This window comes from Perca flavescens, chromosome 3 (genome assembly GCF_004354835.1).
Source record: "Perca flavescens isolate YP-PL-M2 chromosome 3, PFLA_1.0, whole genome shotgun sequence".
NCBI classification, from domain to species: Eukaryota; Metazoa; Chordata; class Actinopteri; order Perciformes; family Percidae; genus Perca; species Perca flavescens.
The window spans coordinates 17304891-17331180 of record NC_041333.1 but is presented as its reverse complement, the minus strand read 5'-3'; the positions used below and the strand labels follow the sequence as shown (position 1 = coordinate 17331180).

The window sequence follows — 26290 nt, the reverse complement described above, 5'->3', positions numbered from 1 at the left end:
GTTGACCTCCTTCTCCTCTCTCAAACACCCGCAAAGATTCTGTCTCGAAGCCCTGATCGTCAAACCTGATGAGCCACTGGAGATATTGGAGATATTAGATATATAGATATTCTTTTCTGTTATTTCGTGCAGAAACAGCTGAGTGTAGCACAAATGCCTTATAAAAACAGTAAATCATGACAAAAGAAGATAAGAAAACATCAGCAACAGGTGTGCAGGCTCAGTTATCTGACAACAATTTCAAATGACATAATTCTCAAGTTTTTGCTGTTGCCATTCTCAAGTTTAAAAGAAAGAAAAAACAAATACAAATATAAACCCAAAAAATGATTATGACAAATAAAACATGAATATTTTCCATAATACACAGCCTGTTTTCACAATTCAATCAAATAGTAAAACGTTTTCTTTCAATGTAAAACAAAAAACATAATTATACAGTTTAAATAAATCACAGTCAAATTAATTGAACAAATGCAAGAGCACTCACAGTGTCAGCGATGCAGCTTTCCCTATGGATATGAAAGGTAATGTCCCAGGTGCTGAGGATGAAGCTGATTCACATGCAGACACACAGATGCACATACACAAATGGAGAGCTACAGGGGGGGAGAGAAAGGATGTGAGTGATAGAGAAGATGAGAAAGGGTATGTGTAAGGGAGCAAGAGGAATATGGAGTAGTATGAATATAACAGGCGCTCTTATTGGTTGCCAGGGGACTGTTACTATGGAAAAAAAAGACAACCCTAATGTCTTAAGTTGTGTAGGGCTTTTACGTGCGCTGTTCACACACTTCTTATCTGCATAGTCTGATTCACTGTGTCTCATAGGGGGGGAAATACACCAAAGCATTACATCTTCATCAAATACTGAACATTAATTGTTAACTACACAGCTATCTGATTGAAACCTGGCTAGATAAATATATTTTATGCATGTGTTCTGTTGAATACAGCAATTATTAATATTATTAATTTTAGCACCCATTAGTAGATGGAAAATTATATTTTATCAGGGGATACCTCATTTCAAGCAATGCTTTGTTCTTTCTGTCAGCCACTGAGTTGCATGAGTGCTGAATTGTATATACATGTGTGAATGTGTTTTATGTTGCACATTGCCTCCACCAAGAAGGTTAAGGTTTTAGTTGGTGTATTTGTTAGTTTGTTGGTTTGTTTGTCTGTCAGCACGATTATGGAAAACTACTGGCCTGATTGTTTACTTAATTTGGTGGGAGGGTGTAGCATGGGCCAAGGAAGACTGCATTCAAGTTTGGAGCAGATCTGAATCATGGGGCGGATATACAAATTATTTTTCACTTTTTGTTAAAATTGTGCATTTGTGCTGCATTCATGTGGTTTCATGTGGGAAAAAATGAGTTCCCCACTGGGAAAATTCATACCGCATTAACATCGTGAGGCATGCCTTGGCTAAAGTGTGCGCTATCCGAGTGCCCTTCTACAAACATAGTTTTATATGTATTTGTGTTTGTTTTAGGCGTGTGTGTGTGTGTGTACGTGTGTGTGTGTGTGTGTGTGTTTGTGTTTGTGTGTACGTGCGTGTACATGTGTGTGTGTGTTTGTGTGTGTGTGTGTGTGTGTGTGTGTGTGTGTTACCCTCCCCAGTCCACTCATCCACTTGTTGAGAACAGGTCTAGCAGATGGTTTTGTCAGACAAGTTCACCATTGCACTTGAGAAGATTTCGAAGTGAGGAATGACTTTTCTTTATGCATTTCATGCCATGTTAATTCTCCTTATTTTTATAGCCCAAAATCGCAACATCTCCCTCCATTTGTCTTGGGGGACTTTACATTATGTAGCCTTCAACATTTGTCTTTAGAACCTCGATTTGGATAAGGAAAACAGATTTATTGAGAAAAAAGAAAGACATCAAAGAGGGGCAACAGAGGAGGGATCCCTCAACAGCAGTGTGGATGAAGTAATCTGGCCCATATAGCTAATATATTAATATATTACAATAAATTAATACTGATAATACTGGTGCATCAGCATCAGTGTATAAGAAGTGTAATGTAAATGGTTGATCGATGATTAATGGAGTAGAAAAGAAGAATAAACTAAGTCCTGGTACACAAATTTGTATTAATTCTTTGGACGTTTCTTCTGATCTTTGCTTTTTTTTATATTGGACAATATCACCTCTTTGGGCCTAAAACAGATAGTTAAATTAAACTCTCTGAGACGTTAAAAAAGGAAATGTCTCTTTGGTGGAACTGACAACAACTCATGGACATCTGAACCGTGACAAGGAACCCCAGCTTTAAAAGATTGGGAACCACTGGTTTAATATTTAACAAGGCATTGCATTTCACATACTTATTATATGTTTTAATGTTTCAAAATTCTAATCTGAAACGTAACAAGCAGCTATAGCTCTGAAATAAATGCAGTGTCGTAAAAAGTGCAATATTTGCCTCTGAAAAGTAGGAGAGTTAACATAAAAATACTCAAGTAAAGTGCAAGTACCTTCTACTTAAGTACAGTACTGCTATAAATATACTTAGTTTTCACCACTACATGACAGACAGTCAGACAGACAGACAGTTAGACACACAGACAGTTAGACAGACTGTGGATCAGAGAAGACACTGGTAGGACTCTTTTGTCCATTTCTTTTGTCCATTGACCCAAATAAAGTAATGACTATTGCAGGTCGTGACACAAGACACACTAGATACAAGCTTTCCAACAATAAAGTCACCCTCCTATTCTGGGAACTTCATCACACATCAACAGGCTGGTATGAACAAGGACATTAGATGCAAGGCTCGATGAGGCAATAAAAGGAAATATTTCATTAGAGATGCAGAGCATCATACATCAACTCTATTTAAGTCATAGGACACCTACTCTCCACACGCTTGCAGATAAACAGAAACATGTGCTGTATGCACACAGAGGTGATGATCCTGCTCCCCAGAGTCCAATTACTGCCTGGGCTTCCAAGCTCCTCTGCCACGCTGGAGGAGAGGTGGAACATGATAGGACAGACTGCATGGCATCAAAACAGATTAAAAGCAATTTCCAAGCTCAATAAAAATCACCCACTATCATTTTCTGAGTAAATTTCCATTTACTGTAAGCCACAAGCAATTATGCACATGTTGTGTGTGCTTGCTGGTCTGTGCTTGTGTGTGCCTGCGCTGCTGTATGTGTATTCATGAGTCTGTGTGTCAAGGAATAAATTGTGTTTCAAATAGAACAAAGACGGCAAAGCACAGATCAAAACAGGCGGATCTGATTTGCAACCACAAGACTCATCACACCTTCAGTACTGGAAGATACATTTCAGGATAAAAGCAATAAATCCAATCATGCAGATCTTAATGACAAAAGATGTCCAGCTGGACCTCTGAAGGGAACACATTATCCTGATAATAGTGATCTACCAGGCCACTTTAGGCGTGCGTCTTTGTGCACACCCTTTCACAAGTTTGTACCTCGCAATCATTCAGCACTTCTTTTTATGCTTCCTGACAGTGTTTCTTGTGCAGTGGAAAAAAGAACAACATGCAATATATTGGGGATAAAATAAACCCCATATTAAGTAATCATTACTCTAATGCATGGATTTCCAGGTACAGTTTTTCCATAATTAAGAAGAGTCTGTTAGTCAACCAGTTGGGCATGGATGTCCCTTTAGGTAAAGCAAAAGAGCAAAACAGTGGTAACACACACAATATACTCCAAAATGGCATAGGTCAACTGCTACATTTTATGGATTAAAAGTGGTAAATGTAAAAAAAATATATAGGATCTCTTCCTGACAAGTGTGCATTGAAATACAGTAGTTAAAGAAATGTGTGGGTGACACCTAATGTACTAGAAAGGAATTACGCTCACACTCAAGAATGGCAGATCACATTCAGCTCCCTCACAAAGACAAAAGAAAAGTGAAAGCATTTCTACTTTGTGGTATTACTTTGTTGAAACACTGATTAAAATACAATACAGTTCAGCCTAAAATGAATGTTTTTGTAGCAGAGTTGTGGTGAAATTTTTTTTACATAATTGATGACAAACTACAAAGTATTTAAACAGTTTTTATTACCTTAGGTTATACGATGACCTAATGTTGAATAAGAATACACTTTGTGGTTTAATTGTTTAAAAAAAACAAACAAAAAAAAACACCTGACCCAAAACTATTAACTTACATATGTACATATATTATCAAAAGTTCCTCAGGAAAATTCATAGTTCATCAAGAAGCAAAAAATATACCAGAGCTGGAAATTCTTTACTGTCTCAGCATCATATACATTATATACTACGTGCTGGTGGACAGAATATCATTTTTCAAATGACAAGATAAAAGACTACAGAAATATTGTGCATAGCCGTAGAGAAATAAATGATAAATAATGGCATATGAAGAATTAGCTGAAAGTGAACTCATCGCTTAACCTAGTGCATCAAATCCATTATCCTCGTAAGAGGGTGAAACAGAAGACCAACAAACTACACATGTACTTTACATATCACAGAATGAAAACGTACATTAAGCCGTTGTCACTGCTGTGATGGACAGTGAGTCTGATCACAAGGGTGAAGACACTCTGCCTCTACAGGCAGGTGGCTGGTTGGGATGCCTACTGGTGGACGGGCTTTTCTTATCGGGCTGAAACTGCGTGGAGATGAACAAGGAGAGTGAGCAGGGGAGCGGACTGGGCGCAGGGGAGGACCTGGAAGGGGATGTGGGAGAGGCTGTGCCAGTGGAGATGGGCAGCGGGGGTATCTGCGAGGGGCAGACCAGATGGGCCGATCAGTTCTGTTGGAGGAGGGGGGAAGCACTGGAGCATAGGTAGCAGGGATATTCATTTCTGATTGGACGGCAACATTGCCGGAACATTCTTCCGAACGCTCCAAAGTCTCCTGAAACAAGATGAAGATACACGGGTTAAAATCATCATCAGCTGTAGTGTTGTCTATGATTCTCATTTTTATGAAGCCATAAGTTGTAAAACATCTAAACTAGTGCTCTATGGATGTTGGTCTGCACTTTGGTCCTGAAATATCTCAACATTTAATTCATCAATTGCCATGAAATTTAGTAGACAGCCATTCGTCGTCCCCAGAGGATGAATCCTAATGGCAGTGATAAATTCATGACTTTTTCTCCAGTACCAACAGCAGGTTGGCATTTTTGATTTTTAAGAAAATATTTTATTCTATTCTATATTCTATTAGATGCATTAGCACAATGTGATTGCAGACATTATTGGTGCCCAGAGGATGAATCCTGAATGACTTTTGTGATCCCCAGATTTTTACACTTTTCTTAATGACATTTGGTACAGACAAACGTGCCTCCCCGGATGAATTGCAAAAACTTTGATGATTGTTGGACTTCGACTTCTTACATTTTTTATGACTATTTATCTGCAAAACTAATGGCATTTTCATCTGCCTCAGCTGTACTTTGTGTTTATTGCTAACTGGCAAATGATAGCATGCTAACATGAGTAACTATAATAGCGAACATGGTATACATGTTACCATTGTTATTGTGTTAGCTCAAAGTACTGCTGTGCCTCTGTAAGTACAGCTTCACAGAAATGCTAACATGGCTGTAGACTAAAGTCTTGTTTTATTGTAAAGCTTTCAATGGCTCATATCATTTAGATGCTAGATGGAAATTTTGGTCATAAAAGTTTGACTTACATCTTCATTGAGAACATAAAGAGGCATGGGACTCCTTCGGCCAAGTGTAGTTGGTTTGGGAACAACATCAACTGCAAAACATATATATTTATTTTAGTATTGTTTGATATTCTGCTGCCTAGTAAACACTTTAATGTGCAAAATGATATATATATATATATATATATATATATATATATATATATATATATATATATATATATATATATATATATAAAACTTGTTGTAGACATTTAAATATGTTTAACTGTTGCTCACCATCATGGCCATGTTCACTCTGCTCCAGATAGATGGGAGCTCTTTGGGGGACAGGTCGATGTTTCTTTCTAAAGCAGGAAAAAAAACACATGGTAGTTCATAAAAGCTACAGGTCACTGAGTTTATTACTTTTTCACCAATTTGTCAGTGTATAGTGACACTTTTGAGCTACTTGAGATTCTAGTCACATCGTCAAGTGCAATATCAAAGACAATGAGAGAGGGAGGGAGAGAGAGGAAGTAAAAGAGGTAGAGAGAAAGAGAGGAGGGATCAAAAGAGGACAGAGAAGAAAGAGTAGCTCTCACTTGGATGGTTTCCAACAGGCACACACTGTCACCAGGGTGATTAGGAGGAATATGCCCCCGGTGGACAGGATGATGTATAGCGAGCTTCGTCCTAAACCAGAGTGATACACAGAGGTAGACAAAAACACAAAGGAAGAAAGAAGGAAAAAAAAGAAAGAAAGTGGGAGAGGTTTGTGTCAATAACAGCAGGGCAATGGAGTTTCTCGCTCACTGAACTGCTGACTTGTACCTTTGCTTCACATATAACTTCAGAGCTTAATAAATATATTGCATGCAAAACTTCATGCCAATCTCAGAATCCAAATCAGATTTATTGGCCAAGTATACTTACATACACAAGGAATTTGACTTCGGTAGGTGTTAACTCTCTATATATTCAACAAATAGACATGTAGTAGTAAACATAGACAAATAGTAATATAGACACATACTGTGCAATAGAGACAACAATATACATAGGCACATATCAACATAATATACAAAAATACAAATATACAAATAAGACATAATATAGAGAGCGTTGTACAGAGGCTGCCATCTGCGGCACCATCTTGTATGTTACTTTCTTACTATTCCTACTTTCCTCTTTGATAGTGAAAAAGTAAAGTTTACAGGATTAGATGAAGTTGTGTCTTCACTGGTATAAATGTGTCAATTAGGAACATCCTTTTTTCTTTCAAATTATACGTTAATGGAACAGGCATAACATTCTTTTGTTATTGTTTAATTACTCTTTTTTTGTTTACATTGCTTGCCAAGTCTTTTATGTGTGCTGGCATGAATAAGGTGCAGTGAAGTAGCACATTAGGGTAGTCTCTTTGAAACTTTGTGCCATGCTGCTATGCATAGAGAGGGAAAAGAGAGCCGTTTGAGGGCCTGTCTCTTCATGCAACACATCATAGTACAGTGATAATGAAGTCAGGATTACTGAAGTCCACTGAGGCAAAGCGTCATCCCCACCTGCCTTCTTTTACTGCTCCCTCCTCATAAATAACTCTCCATTCATTGGATTAGACTGCCTTTCCCTCTCTCTCAGCGCGACATGTCGCCCTATGCTGGCGCCCAGTAACAGCCGCTGTGGGTCAAATCTCAGGCTCACAGTCTGGATTTGCACTTGTTGTAAACAACATTGTTGGAGAGACAGGCATGCATGTGTGCGGGTTGGCATGAGATGAAAATTGCTTCTGCTAGCTACTGAAAATGGATGGTTGTTGAACAATGAGATACAATAAAGCCAGTCTCCATACTCATTATTACATTGGTTGGTATTTATTAGACCTAGAAACCAGTGTTGGAATGTAGGTAACAACATTTACTCAAGTAAAATGTGTTGTTAAAATGCGTACACATTATTACACAGGTAACAATAATCCAAAATTATAATTTGTAACAATTTAACAGCAACAGGGTAATTCTGCATCTCATTTGACACTGTAAGTACATTTAGCTGATTCTGTACATTTATTTAACATTTTGTAAGCAGAAAGTTTACTTGTTGTGAAGTGTTTGCTATTTTTTTATTTAATTAAAAGATCGGAATACTTCTTCCTCCTCTGCCCATCTGATGTTACTATACCATCATTTCTTCATCCTAAATGTCAACTTGTATAACTTGAGATCCTACCGGTGTAACATGCCACCTACTGTAGACAGTGAGCCTGACAGGCGTGCTCTTCATGCTGCTGATGGGGTTCTCCACTGTGCAGGCGTAAATGTCATCATCTGACATCACAACGCGTGAGATGGTCAGCACTTTTTGGTCATGTGAAAGCAGCAGGCGTGTGTCATTGGTCAGCACCTTGCCTCCCTTCAGCCAACCGTAGATGGGCTTTGTGCCGTTATTGTGGGAACAGTGGAGGTTAAACTGCTCGCTCCACTCCAGGACGGACGAGGCTATCATCTGGATGTAAGGTTTGGACACGGCGACTGAGACAGGGAGACAGGACAAAAACACAGGGGGGCTTGAGATTGAATATTCAAAGATACGAGAGGGTGGTTGAGCTCTAGTTAGTGGAATCCTAGTTAGTGTCTCAAAAAGAACACTACCAACTCTGTGAATCACTGCGTATCATGTTCTAAAAAAAACTAAACTCCAGTATTACAACTACACTCTCTTGGGCAAGATAAGGTATTTTGTATTGATTTTCTTTTAGCTTCATAACTCCTCTTCCGTGTTCTGCTCAGACTCACATATTTTGAAATAAGAGAGAACCCTGCTCTTTGAAAGCAAGGTAATTCTGCATACCATCCACAGTGAGCTCAATGTAGTGTTCTCCAGTGAAGGTGTCATCTGTGATGGAGATCTCGACTTCGTACGCCCCTTCGTCTGACAGCTGCAGGTTGTGAAGCAGCAGTGACCCATTCTCAAACACCACGATACGGTTGCGGTACTCTGGCCTCAGGTTCCCTATGATGTCTGTTCCTATGGACTGCACAACAGTGATAGGTTTCTCTTTGTCCCTCTTTAGCTGCCACTTAATCACAGGCTTGTCTGAGCTGCTGCTGGAGTAGCTGACTGACAAAAGGGCCTCTTTGCCCACGGTGCCCCTCACCACCTGGGTTTGGCTGGTCACATTCACTCCTGACACCTCACCTGGAAAAAAATCAAAGAGACGATAGTGAGGTCTCGAACTGAGTAGCCAATAGTGTGTTGCTATGTTCGCTGTACACAAACCAACCAGCCAACAGTTTGCAAGGCTGCAGACCCGATAAAAAGGAGAAACACAGCTACTTTTAAACATTATCAAAGACTTGGATATACACAGGTTTTGGATATGTGCACACATCGCTACGCCAACCATTTCAAGAAGCTGGTTGAAGGAATGAAAGAGAGACGCTGTGTTCACACGGTCCATCAAGTCCGGCGCCACTGGTGAACTTAGAAAAAATCATATTTTGCACGGCTACACATAAATGTGAATATTGGTGGAATATTCACTTTCATTAGCCATGTAAACAGCTTAGTCGAAATATTGTCTTTTTTGGAACAAGGGCAAAAACCGGAATATTATGTGCATGTAAACGTATTCACTGATGCAAGTCTCACATAGGAGCTGAATAGCTAACGTTAGATGCTGGCTATGTTGACAGTCATAAAAGCCTGTGCTCACGCGGAGCTCTGTAATTATGGCAAGAACCGCTAAAAACACCAATACCTCGCCGTCCTCTACACCCAACTGACAGACACACTTTCTTGGCACAAAAGCGGAGTTCTCAGCTTAAAATTACTGCAGCAATCGCTAAACTTACGTCCTCTCTACCGGACTGACGGACACACTTTCTTGGCTTAAGATCACTCACTGTTGGTCGGCTACAGCTGCTGAACAGGCTACACGGTTGTTTTGCCAAAGTTAAATTGCATGTTTCCATTATGAGGAAGTCCAACTTGCGGTTTCTGTCATAAGTCTGTCAAGGTGGTTGTAAACAGCTGTAGCCACTTGCCTGGTCCTCTGGTAACATTAGCAGTTATCACTTGTTAGCATGGCGGCGTTAGCTAGGACCAGTCGGGATCACTTCACTGGTGTATCACATTGTAAAGATTGTCAATTGTTTTTGTGAATAACCAATTTCAGTACTATATTTACTATATTGAGTATATAATTCAATGTGAGTACACAAATGTTAAAATGACTGAAAATGCCCATCCCTAGTAGCCGTGATAAATTAGCCTGCATTTTAAATTAGCTAACGCAGCGTCCTTTTGGGGTCTAAGCTTCTCTGGTCACGCAACTGTTAGAAACACTGAGGTTTTTTAGGAGAAAACCCGGCCCAGTTGTCAAAATGGGCAGTTGATACCAAAACACAAACAGACATTCCATCATGGACTGGAAATTTTGAAGGAAAAAATACTGGCTGCATTGTTGTCAGAAAAGATAGTATTTCAACTTAGCATCTTTCCTTAATATCTGATGACATATTGTGGTCATTTTTGGATTTAATACAGTAAATATATTAGGCCTAATATTGCACCTTTAAAACAGCCTGTATGCCACCCACACAAACAAACTCATATGCACACACGTTGCTTTTCACTAATCACTGGTCTGTTTCTCAGAAACTCCTCCCAGGAATTCCTCATGACCCCTCGTAGTGAACAAGTATACTCTAATTCTGATTTGTGCTCCCTAATTATCCTCCACCTCCCACAGTGATACAGGGATAAGGTATTACAGTGTGAGCCACATTTCATTCCTTTATAGAAGAGCCCTGTCTTGGAAACCAAACACAGCAAAGCTATTATGTTCACAGCGGAGATTCCTATAACTCAGCAGCGGCTGAACACATGGAGGTCTAAACATTGACTGCGGGCCTGTGAGGGGCATCCTACTGTTAGAGCCTCAGTGATGGAAAGATCAACCTAGAAGAGAGGGAGGAGAGAGAGTCAGCACTGTTCACTATTCTTTGCAGTGAGGCCGTTAGCAGGGCATCGCCTTATTACCGTGGTAACCATTTGGTTCGCCTGACAGGGGTTGCCGAGGCGATAAGACAAAGGGCATGATTGTTGGAACTAGTTTCCTCCCTTGAAAAGAGTGAGAGAGCGTTAGAGAGGGAGAGAAAGAGAGAGAGAGTAGGTCTTTGTCACTGGTGAAGTTGGAGATAGACACTGGATCCAGTGATTATACCAAAACTGGGTAAACTGGGCCCATAGTAGGGTCATGCAATTAAATCACACATTTTAAAACCAAAATCTCCACATAGCCTACTAAAGTTTTGACATCACTTTAGCCCTCAAATTAATTCCTCTAAAGCTTCCCACACTCAAAAAAAGCAGGCCCTGCCCTATTCACCAGCTCTGCACAAACACTTATATCAAGTTTTGCATCCCACTTAACCTACACATGCCCTTCTAACACGTCTACAACGGACACTCCCGGCTCTTTTGAACTTGTGATGGGGGCCCAATTGAGAGCCCCACCCATGAACAAATCCATTGTGCCGCCAGCCCTTGGAATACACGGACAATAAAAAACAATCAGCAACTAACTTAACCTGGGTTAACTTCACTTCAAAAGGAGCAAGAATTAGAGTTTTGATGTGATTTTCAAGTGACACAAAGAAAGTAACAGACTTTAAAATAAGACAATTAAAAAAATGTGTTAATTGAAATGATAGTTAGCCTACTGATAATGGGCCAAGACAGGTTTTTATAGGTCAGAATAGAACAATTTAATAACAACCAATTTGCTTGGTTGGTTGTCATCTGAAAAATAGCACAGTCTGGGTAGATTGTTTATCTTCTAATCTCTGCATAGCCTAACTAATGTTTGATCTTACCTGTGAAGAGAAGGAGGAGGAGGCCAAAGATCGTCAGTAGTGGAGGAATGTCAGCAAAACTGTCGCCTGTAGAATAGGTCTTCCTCTCCACCTTCATCTTGTGTCCTGGGCAGAGTCTTTCTCCCACTTAGTGAGCATGTTTTATCCACTCTGGGCACGTCTCTGCGGCTCAAAACTTTCTTCACAGCCCGCCTGCCTGCAACACTGGCCTCTGCCTGGTCACACTGAGCCCCACTCTCCTCACAGCACCCCAGTCAAAGCCAACAACAGCCAACTGTGTGTGTGTGTATGTGTGTGTGTGTGTGTGTGTGTGTGTGTGTGAGACAGAGACATAGTATAGATGAGCTCCTCTCTCCCACTCCAAGTTGCTCTTTCTGAAAGGAGCTCAAAGAAAACAGTGTTTGCTTTTTCAGGCGATTATTTATCTTACCGTTATTTTTTTTTTTTTTAAAGCTTCCTGTAAAAAACAAGTGCTGCCTTTTTTCTACATTCAAAACCATAAACGGGCTAAATTCAATTTTGAGTTCAGCTACTTTGCAAGAATTCCTACCGAGAAGAATTACTATACTTCAGCTCTAAGAGAAGCCCACTTAAAGCTCTGAAATGTCTAAGTTTGCCCCCCCCCCTTTGGCCCACTTTTGTCACATTGTGCAAACTCCTCTCTGGACTGGAGCCTCACAATAAACTCACAATTCGTCACTGGGCAACCAAGCCTGCTGTTGACCCACACACAAGCACATGCAGCCTTGAAGCATTTTGCTGCTAGTTGCTACAGTACCTGTCAGGTGCATGATCCTTGGTACTATATTCGGAGCTGAGAGCTACATGATAAGAGCAACACATGACGGAAACTCATAACAAAAGAAAAAAAGAACATTGTTGTACCTACTGTGTCCCCTAGGTGGTGTAGAAGCTACAATACGGCAGTGAACTGATGCATATTTGGCAGTTTACATCCATGACAGTGTTGGCCATGATTTTACAGTTGTGGCTGTTTTGCTACACCCTCTTTGTTTCCTGTTATTTAAATGTCCAACACGCCTGTGTAAAACAAAAAAGGGTCAAAAGTTGTATGTGAAACAAAGGGAAAAATCAGGCTCTATTCAAGAAGGGAAGTCTGACAATTAAAAACAATGTCTACAAAAAGTCCAAATACAATAGTTTGAATTAACTATTGTATTTGCATTGCTTTAGATCTCTCTTCTGACCAATCTACCATCCAGTTTGGAAACACTTTATAATATAAATGGTAAAGTGTTAGTTAATTAAACCTATGCTAATGGTTATTTTACTGTTAACAAACAATGGAATGATAATTAAAAATTCTTACTAATTATTAGCAGTGCTATAATTTGTTATTTTACCAGTTTCTTCATAAATAATTATGTATGCATTAATGATTACCAAATGATTTGTAAACCTTTAAGAAAATCATGTGGAAACTGTTTATAAACATTATCAGGATGGCCTTTATAAAGTTACAACTGATGATTATACTAATTTGTTAATAATAAATACTTTGTAAAGCATCTGTATACATTATTTAGACAGCTAGTATTAGTGCACTAATAATCAAATAACCATCTCTTTTATAGCCAAAAACAAGTAATGGGGCCAAATTAATTATATTTAATGCTTTTTAAAAATGTGTTAATCATTAACTGATCATTATAAGCATTAGTTGCAACTTTATAATAGCATTCAAATAATGTTTATAGATTATTAACAATTGATCGGTATAAACTAATTATTTAATATTTCACTAAACTAATGATAAAATAACTTATAATTAATATTAATAATTATAACATTACTAATAATTAGTAAACAATATAAATCATAATTTCATTGATTATGTTTTAACAGTAAAATAACCATTAAGCAAAGTTTAATTATCACCTTACTATTTATTAATGATGGTTATTATAGCGTGTTGCCTCTAGTTCTAATTTCTTGTAAACAGGACTGTCACATTTTATTACATGAGACAGTATGGGCCCCTATGTGTCACCTCAGTCATTTGATCTGTGTTCCACTGTTTTCTGGAAATTAAGGCTTGTATGGATTAATGAGTCAATTGCATTATAAGTAATCTCTCCCACTTTAGGAAAGCAGTCTTTAGTTTAGTTTTTTTTTGCATTTTGTTTGACAACAAAGGGAGTTTTATGCAGAGGAGGAATCATGGTTAATAGAAAACTCCAGGAATGTGGGAGCAGCTTCTGTTCACCACCACTCCCCCAGAGCTCAGACTCCTGTGTAGTGGCCCATCAAAGCCGAACCTCTCCCCTCCACCTCTGCCCTCGATAAAAGCAGCACCTCCCTCTTCCTCTCATCTTCTAACACACTCTGAATCAATGGGGACTCTTTCCACTCAATACAGGAAGAGAGAGGAGCACAGGCGGGGCCTGTGTGTCTCAGTCAGTTTGGGTGCTTGTGTTATGACATAAAACCATTATCACGTTTGATCTACAACAAGGCTGATGTCATCCCACGTGACTCAGATATACACATTTGACAAAATGTATTTTTACAGTGTGATACACCATATTGCCGAAATCACATCTTTTGACTGTGATTCCTTTATCTTACAGCGTAACTGATGGTGATCTATCAGGTGCTGTTTACACAGCTGTGGCGTTGAAGTCCTCTCATTACTGCTAAACTGTGTAACCAACTTGGTATTAAAGCTACTGTATCTAAGATGGTGATGCCAGTGGCCAGTGGCACAACCACTGGAAAGCAGATAATTGCGCCCCCTGCTGTTTTCCTTTGGCTTATTCATATCTAATTATCACCCAGGAGACCAGAAATATCTTTTCTCTCTGACAAGCTGTCTGAGAAACAGCACAAACCAAGCAAGCAGATCTTACACATGCTCTACTCCTAAAATAGTCCATGTTCAGCTTAAAAGAGACAGTGCTATCAATTTCTGCTTCACCCTGGCAAGTTTAAGGCTGCGCTTCACAAACTCGCACTCGCTCACATGACTCACATAAGGATCTAATAAAACCCTGACCAACATGATTTTCAGGCTGTTTTTGTTTGTTTGTGGAAACCTGTCTTTTTCCTCACTCTCAGAATTCAATCTACAACACAAAGTGGGTGTTGTGCTATGTTTGGAGGTGTGCAGAATATTGATTGTTCACCCACAGTCATTAAAGAGACAGGTGAACGTGGCCATGGCACCTCTGGGACTGAGTAGGAGAAAAGAGAGAATCGGTCCATATAAAACCCATAGAGGATGTTTATGAGAGCGTGGCGGAGGAGGAATGTCAGCCTGAGAAGGAAGTGGTTTGCACTCTGCGTTTGCAAAAACCACTGAGAGCAAGACTCATGTTGGTTGTCCCATCTCTACAGCTGGTGACACAATCAACAACGCCTGTGTATGTGTGCACGAGAGGGAATGAGTGACTTGAGTGGGATCTGCATACTAAACTATGGGTTGTGTTTTTCCTGTGTGAGAATGCATGTGCAGTTTGAGTTTGTGCAGAGTGCTGTATGGCTCAGATGTGTGTAGGTGGGCTGAGTGGGAGCACTGGGAGACTGAAGATGCTCTAGCCTGTTTCTCATGAAGCGAAATAAGACGAAGCACAAATTGTGTTGTGTCTTTTGTGATTTAAACAGCCTTATTGCAATAAAGATAGATAGATTAAAAAAAGTATTGCCAAATATCCAACAGGTGCACACATGGGGTGTAGCTCATCATAACAATGCACTGTTGATAGGATGAAAACATTTTATAATTTAATGCATCCAGGCTTTGCGTACAATCTAATTATTTAAACAGCCCTATTTAATAGCTATTAGTATGAGTAAAACCCCAACTAATTTGTCTAGTGTAATTGGCAGTTGTAAAATGAGAAATGCACAGTTTTATGTAATGAATTATTCATGAGACTTCTTGTGCAAGAGAGCCACACGGGAGACAAAACATTGCTTTAGCTTCATGGAAACTGCTCTCTCTAATTAGTAGCCTTGCTTATGTTGCAGTGACAAAAGAAAAAAGGGCAGCTTTGGCTGCTGTAATGTTGTACAAAAATCTCAACTTTACCATTGAGGAATAGAAATGGAAGTGACAGACGACATAAAAGGTTTCTTTGAAACAAACCTTACTTAACCTGATTGAATTAAGTTTAAAACAGACATTTCATTGTCTATTTAAGGTGGATTTATTAGTGTAATGACATGACTCTACAGCAAAGTTCAGCAAGGTACCATTAATTTAGTTAGCACACGACTCTGCAAACTATGATAATACATTTCACACACCTGATTTAACATACGTCAAACAAGTCAAATCCACCAACACAACAACAGAGCATATTGAAATAATGTCTCAAAGGAATGCTGTACCAAATGCATCTGGAGAAGAAAAAAAAAAGTGTAATCACTGCATGCTTACTGTTCTGGAAGATCAGATTTATAGAAAATGCTTGAATAGGTGAAAAGAGAACATACTTATCATGTGATCAAAAAGAAAATTGAGGTGCAGTCTGAATTAATTAACTTAGAATAAATACAACATACATAGCTACTTCTCTTCTCTGATGTTTTAATATTTTTTGTAAGCAAGTCAAATAGGTAAATAAAAGTCAAGATACAAGCACATCATTAACAATGCAAAATAAATAATTTAAGCCACTAAATACGCAAAGTCTAAAGCGGATGCTTACAAGGTTTATACACAGATGGTATGAACTGATCCATCCAACAATAAGCCCTGTTTAGCATTTAGAGGACATTCATTTATCACATTCACAGATCATCATCTAAAAACTAGCACACTACCAGAAGTTTCACAAGTACATGCAGTGAGTTGCAAATTCTGGGTCAAAGACATCCGTACTGATGAGACTGCTGAAGAAGCAGAAAAGGAGTGTTAAAGTTCACGGAAATTCACATAACACACCCTCAAAACTGTCGGTTCATTCTCTACTGCTAATTCGTGTTGAAGAAAAAAAATAAAAAATAAATAAAAGACTCCTGGGGTAAAAACGTGTGCCTGAAAGCCAGCCCAGCCAGCTTATGTCAGCCATCTCTCGCTACTTTGCTTCCCCTTCTTTCTCTTCATCCAGGTCAGGACCGAGGCGTCACTGCTCTGGCACAGATGTGTCGTCTCTCTCTACTGCCCTCGATCCTCCTGTCTCTAAAAACAGAAACAGGCAAGGCGTAGTTAAATACAGAGCCTGGAAAAAACAGTTTCTGTTTAGGCTTTTATCGTCAAGGTTAAAGGCTCTAATGCATAGTCACAAACTGTAAGGATACTTGTTGGTGGCTCTATTATAAAAAACACACTTGAAGAAAACTTGATATTGAGTTGCTGCTTAAGGAGAAGTCATTTTCAAAGGAGGTGAAAATTTCCACCATGCAAATATCTGTTTGTAGAATTAATTTCTAAGTTTTGACGTATTTTGTAATGCTGAGAACGTGGCTTACATTACAGATACGCTCAAAAACCCAATTCTATTGCGAAAAGGGGGTCTCCCCCAATGGGAAGGAATGCATGGTTCCAGTCCGACAGCTCCATTAATTCTGCTTGGCCCTCTGAAGCATATACTGTACCTAACGCACCTGGAGCTATAAATACATATCCTACATAAGGATGCAAGGCAGCCAGCAACTGGGTTAAGGAGAATCATTGAAGAGCATCCCTTGTGTCAGCCACATCCCCAAAGAAAATGCTACTTTGTCTTATAGGAAAAGGTGAAATTTTGAGGGCTGGGAATCTAAAGCATTGTCTTACTTCTTAGTTCTTAGTACCATTTTATACTACAATGACTTTGTTTTCTTTTGTCCTTTTTAGAGATAAAAAAACCATAAAATCTACTCTAAGTGTTTGCTTGAAACACTTGACGCCCTCAGGAGAAAACGGCAAACCAGTTTTGGACTAAAAACTGAATTCTGAAACCATTTCCTTGTCCACGGTTGAATAAAATACAAACTAGAAAAACATGTTTACCATTGTGAGAATGTAACTTGACATTTTCCAGGTGAAGTGAACTCTGACATACATCTTATCTCTCTAGCGATTTAACAGCACATCTATCAAGAGATTCATTTATAACCCCTTTAACAGAGTAATTAATTGAGATATTCCATCATCTGCTGCCGGAGACTGTACGGGATAATTAAATGAGTCACTCGGTTATGTATTGCAGTAATGACACTTGGGAAAACCCATAAGGGCTTCTAATAGGTGTATTTAATTACATATAGTTTTTAAATGGTTTCTTCTCCTAGTGTGTATAATGGTAAATCAGTTTGACATTTTCCCTCGAACATCTTATTATGGGACACCTGAAGAAATCTTATGCTCAACCAACACCATGCGGAACATCAAACTATGCTATAATAGTTATTTTCTTTATATAGAATCTTGAATGGTTCTAACTCTAGGTCTGTTTACGGTCAAATAAGCAACTTATGCTCTCCATCGCTTACCTTCCGTCACTTTACTGTGGTTACAGCTCCTGATGGGAGACTCTGTTACCATCCTTACAGTCACCAGCCATAATGCCCTCTTTGACGGCATTATGTGACCTTATCCCATGGTTCTACACCACTGACCTGTGCCCCCCTCGCTGCCGTTGAGCACATCCCCAGTGCTGCTCACCTCCTCCCCTTCTGCTTTGTCCTCCGGCTTCATCTTCTTACGGGTCATGTGTCCACGGAAGCCAGCCTGGATCTTGGCAGCAGCCCTGTTGGCCTCGGGGTCATCCAGGGGGATGTCCATGATGTCCTCCTCCTCCTGGGGCCGGCTGCATTCCTCCTGCAGAGAGGACCAGAAGTCTATCACAGAAGGGTAGCCTATTACATGGTCATATGTGGATGTTTTTTTCCCCCTGGAACATGGGTGGAAGAATCTAACCCTCAACAGATTGCAATACCATATTTTGTTAACTGTATACGCCACATCACTATCTATTAGACGGAGAGGAATGTGCGCTTGTTGCAGAGTGGCTCACCCTTATTACATGACTTCAACGGGGCTCTCAGGAGGTCACTAACCCACATTGCCTCCTTTTTTCTCTCCCCTTCTCCTCTTGTCATATAATTCACTGATGTCTGAATCAGCCTATTTTGTAATGAATCATCATTGTCCGCTGTGTTTCTTCTCTTTTTACCATAAAACTGCATATTTAGTTGACATAATGATTCCCTGAGCAAGAGTCAATGATTATAAGATCATTGACCATCATTCATTACACAAAATAAAGCAATCTGCTTTTTATTTGGATAAGAAACAAGGTTGGTGTAAAAATGTGCACAAAATAACTTCTTACTCTGCAACCTGGGCCGAAAAAGGATGATCCAGCGAAAATGCTACTGTAGTCAACACCAGCAGCTCGTTTAGTGACTGAAAGTACAGCATCCACTGTCCCAAAGGAAACACGGGGGTGTGCGGAAGAGAAATTCTGGCTTGTCATAGAGTGTCAGGAGAAAAGTGCCAAGGCTGTCGACAAGTTACGTAAACACCAATTCAAATTCTGTGGCAAGCACATATCAGCTACACCCCGTGCTTTGCTTATAGAAACAGATTGACATTTCATACAAAGGCAACCCACAGAACGAGCCCACTGTCATCCCACTGCCTTGGTGAAGCAGTGCATCATGTCTCCAGTGAAACCCCTCCAGTGTAGGAGTGTGACCACCCACCTGTTCAGCCAGCATTCATTAGCCTCTCTGTCTGACTGCTCACTGTGCAGCCAGAATCAAGTGTTTTTGCAGCAGCAGAGATACAGGAGTGCTGCACTGAAATTGGCTGGCCACACACCTTCTCAGGTCTTATTGTTCTTATTGCCTCAGGGTCTTTAGACTTGTGCTGACACAAATTGATTTGAAATATTATGATGATCCACTTATAATAAAAAATTGAATTGAAAACTGTGCAACATACGACTTTATGTGGTTATTTTTTTGTGAAGAATGTTCCATGTGTGAGTCAGACTTATTCAAATGGCTAACATAATATATTTTACTCTAGTAAAAGGGAAAAAAACACACATGGCAGTATGCAGTTTGAGGGCAACCAAACACTAGTAAATAACATAAGTAACTAACAAACTGTATTACCCAATTAACCAAACTGATGAGTTGGTTAAAAAAAAATAAATAAAAAAAATGAATTTATTAAAAAAAGTTAATCTGAAGCTTCTACTTACATTGTGACAGTCCATTTCTTACTCTCAGAGACGACTTCAGTCTTCAGGTGAGCAGACCTAATATGACTTGGATGCCTTGATTTCTATGTGGACCAAGCAAAGCTCTCTTTAAATGTGTCTCCGGTACAATACAGATGCCTCACTGGCTCTTACTAACAATTACTGTATGTTCAGAAACACCCGCTCACGCACAGAGTGAGAGAGAGACATACAGTCAGAGTGAGAGGAAGAGAATAAGAGGGAGGGAGGGAGGGAGGGAAAGAGAGACCTCCTACAAACATGACAGCAAGCATTCCATCTTTTCAGTCCCATTAAGGCTGCTGTCCTACAGTGTTCGCATTAACATTCACCGAGCACAGCTTAAAGACTTCAGAAAAGTAACTGAAACATGCTAAATGTGTAGATTATTTTAGTGATTTCAAGTTTGACCGTTTTGAAACACGTGCAAATGATGAACTATACAGTCTGGATATAAATTAGGAAATCACAGAGTGACTATCACATTTACTGAGCATCATAAAAATTCACAAGTTGCAGTGTTACAACACTAAACTCCACAAATAAAAACAGATGACCAACTTAGAAATACTGTGTAAAAAGCCAGATGGTCATAAACAATAAATGCTGACTTTAAATTCTACTAATAGCATGAAAATAAAACAGTGTAAGCATCTTGGACTGTTTTACACTCAGAGGTGTTATACATTTATTAGAGGCAGAGTGAGCTAACAACCCTCTCCATCCCTCTGATCCCAGCTGGTATGGCCGCCCACACTCCTTTGCCAGCCTCAGAGACAAGACGGAGAGGGAAACAGAAAACATCCCTTTATCTGAGTTATATATCTGATATTAACGCTCTCTATGTTAAGTTATCCTCACGCTTAATTTCACAATGCTGACTTGCTTTATCGATCAATTCACTGTTAATCTGAAGGAACGATCACCACCGTGTAATTCAGTTTACTGTAATCAATCATGGTAGTCTGCTCATATTAGCCTAATCATTAATGTATCGAACAGTATTCTCCAATGAAGATAAGGCTATAGGAACATCATTGCAGGCACTGGTAAACAGTGAATTAAAGACATAGAAATTAAAATAAAAAGAATAGACAAAGCATCTAAGATACAGCAGCTAGGTCACTGTTAGAATAGATGGCCTATGTATTGTACTGTTTTGTGGTAGCTTTGTTTCAGCTGAAATCACTTCTGCCACTGTATGTTTGGTACGTACATATACACAAAGTGTCAGTTAAAAACTGCTATTAAGGTAGATTGCTGATAGAGATGGTGCCTAGCAACTATCAGCATCACCATCTCCTATTAATTCCATGACGGCACTAAGAGGGAGCAGGATGGTAAGGGGTTACCATGGAAACACTCTTAGTACCCCTTCCTACACTCCCCTCCGTGTGTGTTTTGTCCAGACAAATCAGACAGGGCTAACTGTGACAGCAGTAAAAATGTTAAAGGCCTAAATTCACAAGACAAATTGTCCAGTCGGTCTTATATGATGACAGATTACTGAATTAAGTTTCAATCTGTGGAGGCTGTGGTGGCTCCCATGAGGAGATTGGAACTAGAAGCAGTATTACACTTTTATGAGCATGCGGCAGAGCAAAGGCCTCAAACAGCATCTGGAAGACGCCCCTATGAACAAAGACACAGATTATGGTGAACGTTGAGACTGAAACTAGAATTTCTGCACATATCAGTTAAGATGATTTTGATTGTGACCTCCTCGATGACATTCAAAGTTTATCGGAGCAACCGCCATCCAGAAAACAAACTATTTTCAATCCCCTATCCCCAGAGGGTCCGCGGAAAAAAAGAGGGGCACTGTTGATCAGACTCGTCCTTGAAGGGTTTATTTATATAGGCTACCTGAGACAGGAATGGGAGCAGAGCAGACTTGTAGCAGAGGTGTAGCTAAAGACACCTCTGTCTGAAACTGTAAGAAGATTTATTCTCAGCCTGCTGACACAAGTGGAGGAGATGTGGTGAGTTGCAACAGCCTCTATTATATTTAAATCATACAAGTTATGGCCATAAATGGTAAACTATCAGGGCTATTTTCTCATTGCAAAAATGTTCATCTATGATGTTAAGGCGTATAAAATTGTGTGAAATATGAGGCATTACTGATGCATATATTGGATTATTATATTCTGTATTGAGAAGAAGCATCACATTTTACCTTGTCACCACTCTTGCCTTCAGGGCCTGTGGAGTCCTTTCCAGACCCAAGTGGCCTCTCCTCTCCTTGGTGGTCTGCAGCCGGCCGACCTACACTCTGAGCGGGGTTGATGCTTCCCTCTTCACACATTGCATCACTCTTCTCTTGTATTTCAACCTTTCCTTCTTCTACACGTTCCTCTGCTTCTAAACTTCTCTCCTTTGATGTGACCTCTTTTTCTATCACTGTATCCTCTGGCTGTGACTCTACAGGTGTTCTCTGACTCGCCTCGTTCTCCTTTGGTAGATGTAGTGCACTTGTCTCTAAAGTTTCACTCTCCGTCTCCATTGCAGCAGTTGATATATTTGACTGGGTCACTTGTGATGAGGGATATTCCACACCACCATCATTAATTTCTTGATCCTCCACCATACTATATCCTTCTGTATGTATGTCCTCTTTGTCTCCTCCAACCAGGTCTGTTGTCTCATCTTCTTTGAAGTTAGGGTTGTTTGATTTTGCCTCTTTTTCAGAATCCTCATCTTGGTGAAATTCGCCTTCACTTATCTTCTCATTATCTTCATTTTTGTGATCGGTTTCATACTCTGGGTTCTGTTTGTCTGTCTTGTTGGTGGGCTGATGTGATGCTGAGCTGATGGTTTTAACACCTTTGTGCTTCTCATCATCATCATCATCATCATCATCATCATCATCATCATCATCATCATCACTATCCTTTAAATTAGAATCATTTGTGTCCACCTTCTCCGTCATTATATCAGATGCTTCGTGCTGACTTTTCATTTCCCCCCCTTCAGAGTTAACTTCCTTTTCAACTCCAATCATTTCAGGTTCATCATGGTCTATTGTGCTAGATATGTTTTGGTCTGTTGCCAATGCAGTAGGCTCTTTCGACTCTTCCTCCTGTTGCGTTTCTAATACGTTAGCCTGTAAGACCTCTACTGAGCCCTCTTCCTCTAGCTGTTTCTCCTCAAACTCTTGAATCTGCTGAACATCTGGAACATCTTCAAAGCTAATCTCAACCAATGAATCCTCCTTTGCTATAACATTACTGTCTAAGCCACCCTCTACATGAGCTAAACTTTCATGTATTCCCCCAGAAGAAGCCTCAGTATCTGGTCCTTCCTCCTCCTTTGTTTTTTCTATCTGATCTTCTGCTTCTTGTTGATTGCCCTCATGGGTGTCAGAGTGGGACAATGATTGTGCAAAAGTTTCCTCTGGTTGGGGTTTTGAGCTGTCCTCATCAATGACACGTGTATCATCTTCAGCAGTGGCTCCTTCCATTGTTCTTTCTGTTCCTCTGAGCTCTGTAGCACACACATTAACATCAGAATATGGAAAGACCTCCACAGGTTCTTCAACCCCAGCATTTTCCTCTTCTTCCGAGTCTACAATCTCCTCATCTACAACTGCAATCTCCTGTTCATCACCTCCATCATCTTCTGCCATTCCTAACTCCTGAGCACACACATCTAAATTTGAAATCCCTCTTAATGATAACAAGTCAGTGGGCTCTAGCTCAGACTTAGGTATATTTTGGTCTGGAGCAGAGCTGCTATCCACTCTATTAGCTGCCCTGTCAACTTGATCAAATGTAGTTATTGTTGGGTCTTTCTCCTCCTCTGTCCCACTCAGCTCATCTGGCTGTACATCTGCAGCTGGGATCAAGTTGACTGATTTGTCTTCTGAATGTCCCTTTCCCACTGCTGAAATAACACCTTTCTCTGTAATATCATGTTTTTCTTCTTCTTCTTCTTCTTCTTCTTCTTCATCTTCTCCATCATCATCATCATCATCATCATCATCATCATCATCATCATCTTCTTTCTTCTTCTTCTTCTTCTTCTTCTTCTTCTTCATCTGTGCTTTCAGTTAAATCAACCTCTTCAGAGACATTAGGTTGTGTGGTGGAAACATTTGAAGGTTCTGCTGAATAACTGGATTCATCTTCAGGTTGAGACTCATATGCTTTTTCTCTATAAAAGTACCAATCAAAATGAAAGACTTAAGGTGATGAATGTTCAATATGACTGGGAGAGAATGTAAGTGATAATGGTGATTTAAGAGATGCTTCTTGAAAACAATACAAAGTCATAATGCTACTGTGACTGTCGTCCTGCAGCTGTTGGCCTCTTGTCCTTTAGTCCTGCCCTTTCTTCTCACACTTGACACTGCTAACCTGAAAGTTCTTTCAATACCGAGGTGACCTTCACATATGTATGATTAATTTCAAGCATTTAAAAATGATACCTTCCATGAGGTTTGGACAATGCATTGTCCCAACCCCATTGCAGGCTGAGCTGTTGAGTGATTGTGCTATAATAATGCTTAAAGGGGCAGTTCACCCCAAAATGAAAAATACATATTTTTCCCCTTACCTTTAGTGCTATTAAAGGACAATTCCGGCACAAAACGAACCTAGGGGTTATTAACTGATGTGTACTTACTCTGTCGCTCTCTGGGACATGTTTTCATGCTAATCGAATGAGTTTGGAGCTTTGACGAGGCTACTGCGGACCGCTGGTTAGCTTACAATGCTAGTATTTGGGGCATAGGGACACTCAAATTAAATCGTTATTTAATACCACTAAAAAGGCTCGAAATATCACCACACCATAATGTTAGCATAATGAGGGTCCCTAAATGTGAACCAAAGCATTGACAACATTGTAAGTGTACAGATAGTTTATTAAAAATATAGATTATAAAGACAGTCGCGTTCATGTTTACTTGCGGGAGCCATCTTGGAAACCAACCAGACTAGTGGAACGCCGTGCAACGTGGAATCTCCATAGACAGTATGGGAATCTCAGACTTATTTGCACGGTGCTCGTTTTTCGACTAGTTATGACTGGTTTCCAAGATGGCTCCCGCAAGTAAACATGAACATGAGAAGGCAGACATCTCTACTGCTGATATTTCCAACACTGGGCAACTCACACCAAAACAATTTAGTTTGATAAATAGTGCTACATTTAGAGGAGAAATATGTATTTTTGATTTTAGGGTGAACTGTCCCTTTAAGATTGTGCACATTTTTTCTTCCAAATTCTACTTCTTCATTTTCCTAATCAGGACAAACAAACAAACAACAACAACCACATCTACAGAATACCTCACACAGCAACTCCAGATGTACACCTTAGTATTAAACATGAACATTATATTTTATTTTAATTCTCATTACTTCTTCTCTTATTTTAATTCTCATTACTTCTTCTCTTATTTTAATTCTCATTACTTCTTCACTTGTCACTTGTTACTATTCTATCCCTCATGTCCATCCTCTCCCTCTCCTGCTGATCTTCCTGGCTGTTGATAGCACAATAAGATGAGACTCACTTGGAAATGGTCACCTCTGTTGCTGGCTCTTTTTCAGGACTAGGCTGTTGGGGAAAAGAAGGTGTGATGGTAAATACACATATTGACAAACAGAAGAAAGATCTATAGGTGTGATGAAAGTTGTGACTTTGATTTAGTACCCCAGTATCCTGGAATGCATGGTTGTTATAGAATCTATCTTCCAGTTTAGTAGCCCAGTCAGCAGGGTCCATGCCACTATCTGCAAGAAAGAACAACAATCAATTATTTGACAGCAGTTAATGGCATTGGTCTCATTTTTACCACATGTAAGTTGTAAGTTGCAGTTACCTTCTCTTTGTTTGAGAAGAGCATCAAAGTACTGTGCAGCATATTTTGGGATATCTTCAGGCTGGTCTCGCAGCACTTCTCTGGCCAGCCCCTCCAGGATGGTACCAAATCCTCGCGGAACCCGGAGGTGAGTGTTGGAAAAAGGTACTGACATTTTTTGTTGTTGTTGGATACACTGGGACGGAACTTCTGTGAAAGACAGCTCAGCTGAGCTAGGGATAACCAACCAGGAGAAGTCGAAGGGTTCTCAGTAATTTACTTTCTTCCTGATGTGTAGCGTAGAAAAGGAGAGGAACTAGGTAACACTGGGAACTTTCCACAGAATATAACGTTAAGCTAAGCGTTTGTGACTGTATTATACAGTCTAAGTTTGTGACGTTAGTTAGCTATAACTTATAACGTTAGCTAGTTAAATAGAGTAACGTTAGCTAACTAGCTAGGTAGTCGTCACACACACCACTTAAATTGCTATAATATATATATATATATATATATATATATATATATATATATATATATATATATATATATATATATATATATATATATATATATATATATATTTATATATATATTTATATATATAGCAAGATTTAGAACATGTCAAAACATTAGTAATTAGTTAGACCTGTTACCTGAAATAGTTCGCACTTCGTATCCACCTTTAACGTTAGCTACTTATGAATGTTTTATCTAGCATATCTATCTATCTATCTATCTTTTCTACCTAGCTTTAACGTTTCTGTGTTTTGTTGAT

The 26290-nt window shown here is 39.5% G+C and overlaps 3 protein-coding genes across 7 annotated transcripts; all 3 read right to left on the bottom strand.

Moving 5' to 3' along the window:
• Window positions 1-4635: 4635 nt before the first annotated feature.
• hepacama (hepatic and glial cell adhesion molecule a) lies at window positions 4636-11714 on the bottom strand. The gene is made up of 6 exons (XM_028573973.1): window positions 11524-11714; window positions 8495-8842; window positions 7894-8175; window positions 6250-6340; window positions 5945-6012; window positions 4636-4793 (listed from the first exon to the last, which is right to left on the bottom strand). Exons 1-6 carry the CDS (start codon window positions 11618-11620, stop codon window positions 4636-4638), a joined length of 1044 nt encoding a protein of 347 aa, XP_028429774.1. The 5' UTR covers window positions 11621-11714.
• A 4010-nt stretch (window positions 11715-15724) lies between these two features.
• Window positions 15725-24282, bottom strand: LOC114553278 (probable serine/threonine-protein kinase kinX). 3 transcript variants are annotated; one of them, XM_028574515.1, is made up of 3 exons: window positions 21883-24282; window positions 18091-18292; window positions 15725-16669 (listed from the first exon to the last, which is right to left on the bottom strand). In XM_028574515.1, exons 1-3 carry the CDS (start codon window positions 23740-23742, stop codon window positions 16614-16616), a joined length of 2118 nt encoding a protein of 705 aa, XP_028430316.1. In that variant the 5' UTR covers window positions 23743-24282; the 3' UTR covers window positions 15725-16613. The 3 variants fall into 3 exon arrangements, with proteins under 3 accessions (XP_028430316.1, XP_028430317.1, XP_028430318.1); XM_028574516.1 differs by having other exon boundaries at window positions 18137-18292; XM_028574517.1 differs by lacking the exons at window positions 15725-16669; window positions 18091-18292 and adding an exon at window positions 19921-21335.
• Window positions 24283-24675: 393 nt separating this feature from the next.
• LOC114553279 (sperm surface protein Sp17) lies at window positions 24676-26289 on the bottom strand. 3 transcript variants are annotated; one of them, XM_028574518.1, is made up of 4 exons: window positions 26169-26289; window positions 25534-25799; window positions 25365-25444; window positions 24676-25268 (listed from the first exon to the last, which is right to left on the bottom strand). In XM_028574518.1, the coding sequence occupies exons 2-4, from the start codon at window positions 25685-25687 to the stop codon at window positions 25221-25223; spliced, it is 282 nt and encodes a 93-aa protein (XP_028430319.1). In that variant the 5' UTR covers window positions 25688-25799; window positions 26169-26289; the 3' UTR covers window positions 24676-25220. The 3 variants fall into 3 exon arrangements, with proteins under 3 accessions (XP_028430319.1, XP_028430321.1, XP_028430320.1); XM_028574520.1 differs by having other exon boundaries at window positions 25534-25745; XM_028574519.1 differs by having other exon boundaries at window positions 25534-25722.
• Between the last annotated feature and the right edge of the window lies 1 nt (window position 26290).

Coding starts and splice junctions, on each gene's coding strand:
- hepacama (XM_028573973.1), bottom strand. CDS start 11,620: ATGAAGGTGGAGAGGAAGACCTATTCTACAGGCGACAGTTTTGCTGAC. Junction 8,176..8,494: donor CATTGAGCTCACTGTGGATG/GTATGCAGAATT, acceptor TCCCTGTCTCAG/TCGCCGTGTCCAAACCTTAC. Junction 4,794..5,944: donor GAGTGAACATGGCCATGATG/GTGAGCAACAGT, acceptor CTCCTCCAACAG/AACTGATCGGCCCATCTGGT.
- LOC114553278 (XM_028574515.1), bottom strand. CDS start 23,742: ATGAAGAAGAAGAAGAAGAAGAAGAAGAAGAAGAAAGAAGATGATGAT. Junction 18,293..21,882: donor AAGGCAAGAGTGGTGACAAG/GTAAAATGTGAT, acceptor TCCTCTCTGCAG/GAGGAATGCAGCCGGCCCCA. Junction 16,670..18,090: donor CGGCAGCGAGGGGGGCACAG/GTCAGTGGTGTA, acceptor TTCTGTTTTTAG/AGACAGGAGGATCGAGGGCA.
- LOC114553279 (XM_028574518.1), bottom strand. CDS start 25,687: ATGTCAGTACCTTTTTCCAACACTCACCTCCGGGTTCCGCGAGGATTT. Junction 25,445..25,533: donor TCTTCTCAAACAAAGAGAAG/GTAACTGCAACT, acceptor TCTTTCTTGCAG/ATAGTGGCATGGACCCTGCT. Junction 25,269..25,364: donor ATGCATTCCAGGATACTGGG/GTACTAAATCAA, acceptor TTTCCCCAACAG/CCTAGTCCTGAAAAAGAGCC.